We start from the raw sequence: 13,189 nt of genomic DNA on the forward strand, positions 1-13,189 counted from the left end.
TGGCCGGGCGGGGGCGTGGCCGGGCGCGGGGCAGGCGGGGCGCCGGGCGCTCGCTCGCGGTGGAGCAGGAGCCGCCGCCATTTTGGTTTCGCTGCCTCGGCTCGGAGCAGGGCCGAAGCGGCGGCCGGTCGGTCCGGGTCCCGCCCTGGCCCCGTCCGCGCGGGCGGCCGGGAAGATGCGGCGCGGAGGAGCCCGTCCTCGGCCCCGGCCGTGTTGTCGCTGACACGGTGAGGAGCGGGCGAGCGAGCGAGCGAGCGGGCGGCGGGCGGGGACTGGGACCGCCTCAGGCCCGGAGCCCGGGGGGAGGGGAGCCTGGCCGGGGAGCCGCCGCGGGGGCCGCCCCGCCCCGCCCCGCACCGGCGCCGAGGCGCGCGCTGCCCCGCATCCCCGCCGCGCCGTGGGCCGCCGCGCCGCCCTGGGCCCCGCTCGCGGGCGCGGGGCATCCCTGGCGGCGGGGCTTGCCGGGGCGGCGGCGGGGGATCCCCGGCGGCGGCGGGCGTGCGCGGGGGCCGCGGCGGGGCCCGCGCCCGGAGTGGAGCGGGGGACCCCGGCAGGGCCCTTGCGTGAAGCGGGGCGGGGGATCCCTGACAGCCGGGCCCGCGCCGGGAGGGGGCGGGGGATCCCTGACAGCCGGGCCCGCGCCGGGGAGGGAGGCGGGGTATCCCCGCCAGCGGGGCCCGGGGCGGCGCGGGGGGTCCCGGTGACGGGAGCGGTGCCCGCACGGAGGCCGTGCGCCGGCGGGACGCCCGAGGCCGGGCCTGTGTCCTGCGGGCGTGGAGAGATCCTGACAGCCGCGCTCATGCGTTGTGTCGGGCCCCGCGGGAGCGGGGGGGGCGGGCTATCACCTGACAGCTGGCCCGCTGCCGCGCCGGAGGGGCGGGGGGGCGCGGGTCACCCCTGGCAGCGGCCCCGGGGGAGTCCCTCGTCGGCCCGGTGCCCGTGTCGGGTTTCAGGAAGTTTCCTGGGGGTCAGGGCTGTGCGCAGGTCCCCGCATCCCGAAACTCTGGTTTTTCTGTAGGGCGGAGGGGTGGGAAGAGCGTGGCCCTTCCCGTGTGCGGCGGTGCGGGGGCAGCGGGGGGGCTGGGGCGGTGGAGGCGGGGGTCCCTCTGGCAGGTTGGGTTTTTTTGCTTCTTGGGGTATTGGGTAGTTTAGGTCAGTGGCTTGTAGACTTTTCTGCTTGCCATCCTCCTCCCAAAATCACGCTTCTGAAATGTGACTTTTATTGGCTTTTTAATCCCCTTTTAGTTTTATGATGGGTAGTTTGGGATTTGATGGTTGAGGCTGATGTATCTTAGCCTTACTCATCTCTCAGATCGGAAGCCAAAATGTGTTGCTGTCCTTTTCCTTCTATTAGATAGTCTCCTGACTTCCTAACTTCTGTTTTTCACCCTGGGTTTGTGGTTCCTTCACCCTGTTAATTACCCAGCAGAGAACTAGAGACTACTTGGAATGTGGGTTTCCATCAGATGGCCTCAGGACACGCATTCACTCTCCCGGTAGTTGTGTGTTGTCAGGAGCCGGTAAGGGAAATTTGAGATAGTGGGTTCTTACACTGGCTTTCCAGTCTTGTTAGGAGAGTTTTGGGGAGCAGGGACTGCAGGATGGATGTGTGGTAGAAACCTGTGACCTTACGTTCATACATTTAACTATACATAGTTTTCATTTTCAAGAGCGGTGTACCTTTTTTGCATCTTTTGTTGTTTATTTTGATTGTCTTCCTTGCATTAGTATAGATTGCACCTGCAAAGGCAATGTTTTCCAAGAACATGGGAGTTTGTAGGGTGGTTTTGGGTGAATCCTGAAAGACTTGTGTTTCACGGGGTCATCCTTGAGGACCTGGAGACCATCCCTGGTGCTTCTGCCTCAGCATGAAATGGGGAAGTTCTAGCAGCTGGTTGAACATATGGGTAGAGATGGGCTCTAAAATCATCATCTGTCTGCCTACTTGAGTTCTTAAGAAGCATTCTTACTTGAAAATGAAAGCTTCAGTAGCTGCTCTAAACTGTATAAGAGTATATGACAGATTTTTTTAATTTTGAGGGGGTCTAAGTACATCTTGGTTTTAAAGACAAAATTATTGCAACTTCTTTTTGGACTTCAGTTACATTTGATTGCTACAGGCAGCCAACAGTGATCTAAAAAGCACTTAATGTTTGAGTGATAATGAACAGTAAAATAATTTGTGTCATAATTTACAAAAAGAAGAAGCCTCTTTTCAGTTGTTGTCAAAAGTTTAAACTGTTCTTGAGGATACAAAAACCAGCTTAAACACTTGGTGCAAGAGACAGGCTTATTGATAGAAATTATAATGCTGTTGTCACAAGAGAAAGATGGAAATAGCACATATAGTTACTGAATCACAGTTATTTTTAAATAAGTATTGTTGTCAAATGGATTGTTGACTTTTTTTAAAAAAAAATTAATTTGTGCTGCCATTGGCAAGAGGTCGACTTTTGCCATTGTGGACACATTTCTTCCGCTCCAGTGAGGTCATGTGTTTCATCTCACAGCTTTCAAAAAGAAAAAAAACAACCTGATATGCAGATCTAACGTGATTATTCTGTGAAAGCAAAATCTGTATTTGTTCCTAATTTTCTGATCACGGCATTACCTGTTGTGCAGCATGGCCATCCCAGCACTGCGGTACTTTTGGCATAACCAAAGGCACTGTCTGCACATTATGTCATGAGTTGAAGGTGAAATACTGGTTTACTATGTCCCTTACATTATCTTTTACTAGGTGCGTATAAATAGCAGAGTTTTTTGTTCAGAAAAATCCATTGGAAGGCATTAGACGTAGAGACATACCTCTCAGGAAGTTCCTGAGAGGTAATGAATCACTAATTTAGAGGCTGGGAGAATATTTTAGTGGAATTACCACAGCATACCTTGGGTTTTTTTATACTTTTCCAGAGGGAATCGGTATTGGGTAATGTTGGGACTAACAGCATAAGGCTAAATGAGCCTTTGGTCTGATCAAATATGGGTTCTGTTATGCAGTGTTTAGCAATTTCTTATTAATTTGCATGTGAATAGTGAAACAACAAAATTACCAGGCAAGTCAAAATTCAATCTCGTGTTTCCAGACTTTTCAGTTAAGGTATGATATCAGAAGAAATAAGGTTAAGAGATCAGAAGAAGTAAAGTTAAGATGTCAGAAGTAAGGTTAAGAGATCAGACGAAATGTTATATCTGGTTACAAAGTTTTCTTCCCACTGGAGTGTACTCACAAAGTGTCATCGTGTCTGCCTTCTGTGTTTCTTCCTACAAAATAGCTGTTCTGCTACCATTTGCTCTCCTGACACGTGGCCTGTACTGTCTTTGCCACAAATGCTTCTGTAGAATATTCTTGACAAGATAGGTACTCTGTTATTTTATGGCTGTCAAAAACACATCTAACAGATTCTATTTGTAAAATATTATGTTTGTCACCTCGTATAACAGAAACAGTAACTTTATTTCTGACAAGTGTCTCCATCTCTAAACATTTAAAAAATGCTCACGTAGGTAATCCGAGGTCCTTGAACTTCTATTTCGGTGACCGCCAGTGGTCCGTGTTGCTGCTTAGGATGAGTGATGTGGAGAAATATAGTGGGGTTTTATGACACATTTTGAGAAAGAACTTCTGAGTGTAGTAGCTGTCTTCCGTAGCAGAAGAAAGAAGACAAGGAATATGAGAAGGGATTGTGGGAGGCTAAGGGGTAACTAGTAATATTCTGGGATTTCAGACACTCAGCTGAATTTTTTTTATGTCCCCTGGAGCTGAAGCAATGGAAAGAATCAAAAGAAAAATACTCACCTTCCAAATATAAAGTCACAATATGGTTTTGTCAACAAAAACAGTAGCAGAAATGAAGATTACTTAGTAAATTGGACAGAGGGGAAAAAAAACCTCATTTAATGTTGCTAAGAGGGTGGCGGGGGGAACATATCTAGGAGCTGACAGTAGAAGTCAACCCTTGGTATATTTTTTCTGGAAAAGCAGGGGGTCAGAAGAACAGAAATCTTAGCACATGATGGGCAAAAAGGGCTTTGGATGTGCCAAAAGGGGAATAAGAATGAATAATAGGTGTTAAAACTGTATATGGCATTAGAAAAATCATTAATGAACACCATTTAGTTCTAGGTAGCACATGTCAAAACGGATGTTAAAATGCTTCCTAGTTAATCTTGTGGGGAAAGAACAGTTACAGGAGGGATTTGAGATCTGCAGAATCTACTGGATGAGACTGGAAGTTTGCTGTGTTTTGCTTCTTAGGGAGATGGTTAGGACACGTCTTGATCATAATTTGTAAGGCCATGTAGAGATTTGATACTAGGTGGTTCTTAATCTAGCAAAATTTACGTTAGCCAGAGATCCCATGGATGAAAGTTGTTGCAAACTGTGAATTAGGTCTTGGAATAGAGTCCCCAGGGAAATGGCAGTTTCATTCATCAAAAAAGTCTTTAAATAAAAAGTGTTCACGTTGCCTTGGAAAGACTTGCTGTGGTTCTGCAAAATTTGAGCAGTGGGATAGGAGCTGCTGAGCAGAGTTTTTGGCCTGGTATAGAATGCCATGCCGCTTGATTGTAGCGGTACTCTCTAGTCTTAGAAGTTATGAAGCAGCGTGGTGAAATGACAGTATGCAAGCTTAGAAAATACTTAATTGTAGGCGTGGGCAATCGGGCTCCACTGCTTTAGTTTCCCATGAATCTTACTGGGCACACCAGATGGATATAGTGCTTTTCTTGTAAAGGTCCTTGTAGTGGAAACATGCAAAGATCTCTTTCAGGGATCAGTATCATCGAAGCAGGTACGTTGCAAGTCCATAGTCCATTTTTCTTACCTGAAGAAGCCTACAGTATAATTAAAAACAAGATTTGCAAATTAACGGAACAAATGTGGAAAGCGAAGACACAGATACGTACCTTATACCACATGGCTAAATATGATAGTTTAGGTCTTGAAAGTACCAAATTGTTGGAGTTTTCAGGGTAGATTCATGCAAGCTTTTATAGCTGCCTCTGAACTATGGCTGTCATCATTTGGCTGCTCATTTGCATTGACATCTCCAAGGCATGACCTGCAAGAATGGTACAGATCCTGTAGACTGGTGCAAGCAGGGCATACGAAGTGTGAAGAGTAGCACAGAGAAAGCAATGGTGTTAGTTAAAAAAAAGGGAAAAAAAACAAACCAAAACATATATAATGGTTGTCACTGGTGAAACAGAAAGCACTAAGGAACGGGAACAAGTGAAGAACCAGGGTACCAAGTTCTGCACACCATGAAGACAATGACAGGAAGCGTGAACTTGAGGAGGTAGGGAAGAAAAAGCATTCTTGGGATTCAAAGAGATGCGATCTAATCAGCTCACAGTTATGAAAATGATCAAATTGGCAGACACATTTTCTGTGAATTAGAGTGGAGTAATTGGAGAGTCAGAGAGAAGAAGATTACAGTGATCGAGGCAAAATGATGATTAGGTCCAGGATTAGCATTTTTGTTGTCATGTAGAGAGGAATTAATGGATAAATAAAATGACCTGCTATGTGTTTATGAGAGCCATCAAGTTTGTGACTTTGTTTCTAGGTCGGTTACTGATTCCGTGTTATCACAGAAAGATTTCAGCACAGTTCTCCTTTAATTCTCAATGTGCACTTTGTCTTGGTCTTGCAGTTTCTGAGGTCAGTGTATGAGTGTAATTACTTAAAGTCTTGCTATTAAGTAAATATGGAGCCAAATACAGCAGTATAGATAGTGCTGTTTCAATTTAATTTGGTTTCAGATTTTAAGCTTATTAATTAATTCTAATTGTAAGAAAATGACTGAAGTGTTGTAGCTGTTCTGGACCATAACCACTAGAGAAGGAAACATTTGTGTGAACATAGATTTGAGAGTTGTATGATGGCCTGTAGGATTCTCTCCTTTTCTTGAACTTGAATAATAAAAATTCATGCATTACCTTAGAATTATTTTGCTGCTGGCCAGTTTCCCTTTGTGCATTGGTATGTAGGAAAAAGCCTGTTTTCGATGACATGGTGTAGCCTAATGGACTGAACATTGGGCCTTGAACTAGGAATGGTCACTGACTTGCTTTCTAACCCCCTGTGTCACACTGCTCTACCCATTTTTTCTACTTGTAAAATGGAGATTTTATCTAATTACCTCTGCTCTTCTGAGTAATAATACCGGGTTTGATTTTTCAGGATGTTCTTAGTTGAAAAGTCATAGCTGCAGATAGAAATCCCTTTTAACAATGTGCACAAAACATGTGAAAATAAGTTTGTTTTCTCTGAGAACGCAGCCCATGAAGCCTAGCTTTCTAATGATGTGCATTTTGTGTTCTCAGCAGCATTTCTTCTGCCCCACTAATCCTGGCGTCTGACTTCCAACCTATGTCCACTGCAGTTGCCTTAGTCCTCTCCCAGTATCGCCTTTCACATTCCTTATCCTTCCCCCTTTTTATACAGTGCCTGTGTTTACTGAGCCACCTCAAAATACCACCTCCTTACTGCTGTTTTTCTAATTACTGTCTGGACAAGAGGCATATGGCTTTGGGACCTGCCATGTGCTGATGGGCTCAAGTGTGCATGTGCTGACCTGCCAGGAGGCCAAATGTCATAGATAATTGCAGAGCTCATTGAAACTTTTTTGAAACCATTGAAACTCATTTCAAAGTTCACTGAAACCGTTGAAATCTTGTCATAGCATTCCTTACAATTGAGCCTTAATAATTGTACAGGAGATAAGAACAGAAAATCATGCTGCTTTGGTTCCTGTGATGCTCTTTTCAATACACTGATATTTTTTTCAGTCCTGCTTCTGACATACTTCATTTTCAAAAATTATTAAGATATTGAAATTATTAAGATATTGAAATTATTAAGATATTGAAACACTTCCTGCGTAGAATGCCCCTAAACCAAATACATCCACCTGGATTGTTCTGCTTTGGCTCCTGGAACTTGAGAAAGGAGAACTTCTCGCCCGCGCTGCTGTTAAGGCTAGGCAGGATTTGATCTGGAGTGTTTCGGTGTGCCGTACCCACAGGGTGGACGAGCATATGGACAATGTGTTGCCATAGCAGGGTCAAAAAGACCTGATGCTTTTTCAGTACACTGCGAGGATTGTGTATGTCCTTGTGGCTGTCACGTTTCACCAGGAGTTCCTGTTCAACCTATGCACAGAATCCTTTTGAGGGTTGCTGATTTTCAGGTTCCCAGTTCCGTAAACATTACTTGTGTCCTTTCTCTTACGTCATACCCTAAATATCTGACCATATTGAAATGCATACGTTTAGCTTCTCCTTTGTAACCTGTCATTTGTCCTCTTCGGTAGTTAACCATAGACCATATTTGTATCTTCTGCAGATTCTTTCTGTGATGATTTGTGTTTCCATGGATAAAAATATAATGGGGTACACCGATTTTGTTTGTTCTTTGGCAGTGGGGGAAACAGCAGCTTACAGCTCTGCGGTGGTCTCTGCAAGCACGGAGGCTGTGCTGGCACACTGTGCAAGTTAACTGCCAGCCAGGGATTTGAAACCCTTGCGTTAGCAAGTTGATTCAATCCAACTTTTGCTTTAGTTCTTACGGCAGTTAAGGTGAAAAAGTTCCCTCTAATACCTTATGATAAATAGGTTAATTATATATACATAACAATGTCTCTGATGGTAGAAGTGTGGACTTTTCCGTTCCCATGCTCTAGGAAGTACAAATTAGTGTGTGAATGTATTTGGTGGGGTTGTTTGATGGGGTTTTTTGTTCTGTTCTCCCATCCTTCTTCTGGAATCGTGGAAAGTCCTCGACTAAAAAGCAGATTTTGTGGCATGTTTGGAAACCAATGCATACTTGGGTTAAGCTCAATTTTCCTAGTGGCTCAGATTATCAAAATCGGATTTTCTCTGGGTTTTGGATGCTTTATCATAGGTTTCATTAGCTGCATCATTCCTTAGATGCAACTGTTTCAGTGAGTCCAGACTAAGAGTGGCAGTACTAGAAGTAACTGGGCTCTGCTTTTAAGTAAGAAAAGTTATTTTGATGATCAATATTAAACACCTTAACCATCATTTGAAGTGTCCTGTGGATGAACTGGAAATTATAATAGTCACATACTTTTGATTTTCACCTACCGTCTAAAAGTGGTTTTACAGATAAATTGTGTTTTTGTAGTAGGTTACAGGCAGGGTTGGTGTTTTGAAACATCAGCTGTGTAATTGTGCTTGTCTGAGATATGATTGTTTGCTTTCTAATTGTTTTTAATATTCATTTCATTTCTGCTAGAAAATTGAAGTTTACTTCTGTCTTTCTTTTTCTTCTTCAGAGTAAAAGATGGTGGCTGCCAATAGTAGAGCAGATCTTCTGTGGAACATATCTCTGTAAATCTTCCCTAAAATTACCTGAAGGCATATATTCCGCCTGTGATGGACCCTCGGAATACTGCTATGTTAGGCTTGGGTTCTGATTCTGAAGGGTTTTCTGGGAAAAGCCCCTCTGTAGTAAACATTGGCACGTTGGTGGGAAAAGGAGAAGTAGAACTAGAAAGTTGCACCAAGGAAGAGGACGATAGTAAGAAGAAGAATCGGGAGGGGAACAGTACGGAGAATGGGAAGAATGAGGCTCTGACTGATGCACAGCAACAGTTTTCAGTAAAAGAAACAAACTTTTCAGAGGGAAATTTGAAATTGAAGATTGGTCTTCAAGCAAAGCGAACGAAAAAACCTCCCAAGAACCTTGAGAATTATGTGTGCCGGCCTGCTATAAAAACCAGCATCAAGCAACCAAGAAGGGCACCGAAGAGTGGGAAGATGACAGATGAGAAGAACGAGCACTGTCCTTCAAAACAAGTGAGTAGTGTGTTTATGTAGTGTTTTACAAGTCATAGTAAACTTAAACTGTATTTAAAAGTTTCTGGCATCTCTGCATGATCATGTTTTACTAACTCTTTTTCCATGTAACCTCTGATACGGAAGATTCTGAAGTTAGAAATGGTTTGATTTAATTTCCATCGACAGAAAAAAATGCTTTTGCTCTTTCACAGCTTGCCAACATTGTTTTTTTAACAGTTGTGAAAGATAATTCCCATGTTAACTTGAAGCGAACATCATAGGTAAATTTCTGAAAAGTAATAGCATAATTTTTAGTCTCTTGCATAGAAGAAAGTGGGGGGTCTTGTCTGTATTTAAATGGGGCTGTGTATTTGCTGTGCTTGTCTCTAGTATTGGGATTTATATTTGTTTCTTCCCTGTTAGAACCATTGTTTTTGCTGTGTGTCTCAACTGACGCTCTGCAATGAACATAGCAAGCAGTGTCTGAAAAGTAAAAAATACTTTTCCAGATATGTTAGAAAACAGCCTGGTGATAAACTGCATATAAATGCAGTGGCTTAAGGGATGTGCCAGGTATTTTCCAAATGTAAGGAGATAGCCCTGCCTTGAGGATGTCTTGTTTTTATGATCTGCATGATGTAACAAGTAAGAGCAGCAGTAACAGATAGGGAAAATAGGATAAATGGCAAGAATTATAAATGTAGTTGCGTAGATGCTATGTTTTAGAAGTGTTTTGTTACAGCATGCTCTTATTTCCAATATACATAGAAGTTTTGCTAACTAATAAAATGTTAGAATATACCCTCCATGATCTGTCTCTTTTTAGTACATGCCTACTGATTTAAAGCTGAAGTTCTTCTCTTCACTCCCATTTTTCTTGCACCTATCTGTGTTTCCTTATGAGTGCATATTTATCTCTCCCAGTTTCCTTGCACATTCCTTATGGAGCCTTGTGCAACCTTGCAACGCCAGGCAATTCAGCAAGAGAATACAAGTCCCTGGAAATTAGTTAGAGTCCTTCCCTCGCATGGGTTGTCTGTTCCTGGGGCTCCTGTTTCAAAGGTTCCCAAGGCTGAAGGTTTTTCATTTCTCTAGCCTGTGTCCTATTCATGAGGCTACCTGCATAAATCTGTCCTGGCGTATCTCGTAAGGTAGAGCCTACCCAAAGGGAAGGAAAATTCCTTTATCTGGTACTGAGACAATGTCTGTCTGACATACTCAAACCTTTTTCTTTCCCCTGGCATACCCAGACTTAAGCTTTCCTTGAGGAGGAGGATCTTCAAAGAGAAATAATAAATTATGCCCTGAAAGAACATGTGTGTTGTATGTTATGGGTAATGACTAAAATTACTTTTTCCAGACTCTACCATGCAACTGTGTTGGGCTTTTTTTTCTCTGTTATAAACAGAAAGGCGTTTTTCATTAGCCTATCAAAGAAGAAATTCTCAAGTGGTACATTACGTAACTTAAAACTTTGGCTATGGCCTTTATTTGACATTCTTCCATTTCAGAACAAGATTATTTCTAATGATTTCTCTAACTTCATCTTGAAAAAATTTGGAAGAGTAGATCACAGTTTGTCATTATACTGATGACTTTCATTTTTTCTTTTCTTTTTTTTTCCTTTTTTTTTTTTTTAACAACACTATATTGCAATGAGTTGAGTATTGGGCCAATCTGGAATATCCAGTCCTTAATCTCTCTTGATGTCCGAATTGAGGTGGTACTTGCAACTGAAAAGCTCTTCCTAGCAAAGAGAGGTGTTAAGTATGGAAACTTTCCTGTTGCATCAAGAGATCGTGCCCTGGGAATTTTTACTGGGGAGAATAATTAATATTTAAATTCAGGTGGTGACAGCATGGATTCTTCATCCTTGACATCTTTGTTTATATACTAGGTTTTTCTTCAAGAGATCCATTATGTTTCAGATGAAAATTAGAAAGTTGAGAAACAAGTATTACTGATATTATTAAATATTATGGATATTATATATGATATCATTGATACCATATCACTTGTTAATTCCAGCTACTCTAAGTGGAGGTACTCCTGCTCCTTGTCTGGTGAACAATCTAAACACATAGTGTAGAGAAGCACAGATCCATTGCATTAAATTTGCATTACTTAAAATAGTTTCAAATCCCTGACTAATGATAATTTGCTTTAGATACTCTGCTCGCTCTCTCTCAGATTGTACTAAAATGGTTTTCAAGTGGTTTAACTCTGTATGTTCCCTGCTGCTGTTCTAGCACTTCTGCCGTTAGAAATGATGGTTTACAGCATCCTACTGATTTCTAGCAAGTGTGATTAAAGTGTCTTTCTAGGAACAAATGGTAAATATGGTTTAAAACCATTGCATGTTCTGAATTTGATACCTGAGGGATTTTTTTTCTTATTACAATGAAATAAAGCAAGTTTTCACACTGCAAATTACACTTCAGAAAATGAAAGTGATCCCTTAATCTTTCCTTTCAATGGAGAGAAGGGGGAAAAAAGCAAATGTATGACCAGTTCGGAGCAAGGTGTGGCAATACTTTGAGCTGTGAAACTGAACTCTCTGTACTTTTTGAAGGAGAAATAAAGAATTTGAATGGAAATTTAGCACTTGCAGTATAATCAGTTAACCACTAAGGCACAAAGAGAAGTAGTGAATATCTTCTGGGAATACCAATGTAAGAATTAAAATAGTAGGAAAATACTTTGCACTCCCATCTATGACAGCTATGCTTCTTTCTCAAGCTTACTGCTGAAAGGACTCTTAAAACTTGGGCAGGGTCTTCAGTTACGTTGGTAGAGGGTTTATCTCCATTCTGAAAGATGAGTGGGTTAGGTGAAGTGGATAAATTGTATATTTACAGTTTGTCCTCCAGAAACGTGTAGACAAAAAAGCTAATAGTTTTCTGAAGAGAAAATCACAGAACGGAAAAGGGAGACCTGGAAATGGCAAAGATTCCCAGGTGTTAAGAGAAACAAAATTAGAAGTTACTGTAGTAGCAAAACAGTATTCAATTTGCTTTTTCACACTGAAAATGAAACTTGGATTTCTTTCTTTCAGAAAAGTGTCCTGTGACAGATAGACATTGCTATATGGCTACTGTACCTTTGCTAAGCCTGAAAACCTGAGCCTTAGACATAAATACAAATTTTGCTTCTGCTAGTTCTAGCCCAAGAGGTGTATGAATGGTTTCCCTGCACATGCAAGGTAAATGTAGACAATGACATAGCAAAGTTGCATTACTAAAGTTTTAGAAAATAATAGGAAGGCAAGAAGTGACCGTAACAGCCTGCTGTAATTCTAAAATAGTCATGGTAAAACAGTGCAGCAAGCTGGAACATGCCCTTTCGCTCCATCTCCTTATTTCTTTGTCAAACTGCTGAGTGGAGTATTCTGTAGTTCTTTCTATTGCCCTTGGTTATGTAGGGAAGCTCTGCAGGAAAGTTTGCTGATGAAATCATAGCCACTAACTGAAAATTTTCACACAAAAAAGTAACAAAGCTAAATAAGTGGTTTGTTTTCTTTCCTTTTCGAGTAGCTCAATAATATTTTTCTGCAGGATCTGCGACATAAGTTTTTGTCTTAGACTACTTACACAAAGTAATTTTTTTCATGGTAGTTAGCTAAAACTTGCTTTTAGAAAAGACCAAAAAGTCTTGGTGGTGAAAAATAAAAGCAAACACACTTTTACTCATTATTTGGGGAACTTGTGTAGAATATATTGATGCCACGACTACACAAGCAATTCCTGCTTCAGAATGCTTATTTGAATTATAGCCGGTGCATTGGCCAGAAGTACAAGAGCTAAAGTAATAATGGGTAAATCTCTGTATGTGTGTGTACATCTAAAAATCCTTATTGCTTGCTGGTAGTTCTCAAGAGAATTAAAAGACAAAATTTTCATTAACAATCTGTTTTCTTCTAACTATTTCAGCTTTTGGAAGCTGAGAGTATCTTGCGTTTCCTGATTTGGTTCTAGTGTGAGAAGTGTGAATTTTACACCAGACGTGATAGGAGATATCCTTGTTCTTGTGAAAGATTATCTACACTTAAGCTTTTTGCAAATAAGTACCAATAATAATAACAACAGTAAATAATAATCTAGTAACACTAAACCCTGAGATCATGCTGTAGTGTAACAATGAATGCCTTTTTTAGAAGTAAAGCAAATTTTTTTGCTGTTGGTGCCTGTGTTGATTCTGGAATGATTGATTATAACCTGTTAATAGTTTATATCAAAATAACCTGGAATTTTTATTCTTCAGATTAATGATGCAAGTCTAGAAACCATATGTCCACATAAGAGATTTAGAATTTTAAATTCAGCTCAGTGCAAAATTAACAATAATACCAATTTTATGAAAACTTACGTTTTATGTAATTGCT

At 41.7% G+C, this 13,189-nt stretch overlaps 1 protein-coding gene across 2 annotated transcripts in view; it reads left to right on the forward strand.

Moving 5' to 3' along the window:
• Positions 1 to 43: 43 nt before the first annotated feature.
• ASH1L (ASH1 like histone lysine methyltransferase) overlaps positions 44 to 13,189 on the forward strand; it is a 63,263-nt gene continuing 50,117 nt past the window's right edge. Inside the window, exons 1-2 of one of the 2 annotated variants that reach the window (XM_072846995.1) lie at positions 44 to 227; positions 8,304 to 8,826. In XM_072846995.1, coding sequence (XP_072703096.1) covers positions 8,404 to 8,826 — 423 coding nt within the window. In that variant the 5' untranslated portion in view covers positions 44 to 227; positions 8,304 to 8,403. The remainder of the gene's footprint in view (positions 228 to 8,303; positions 8,827 to 13,189) is intronic. The other variant, XM_072846996.1, reaches the window with a different exon arrangement.

This window comes from Ciconia boyciana, chromosome 26, assembly GCF_034638445.1.
Source record: "Ciconia boyciana chromosome 26, ASM3463844v1, whole genome shotgun sequence".
NCBI classification, from domain to species: domain Eukaryota; kingdom Metazoa; phylum Chordata; class Aves; order Ciconiiformes; family Ciconiidae; genus Ciconia; species Ciconia boyciana.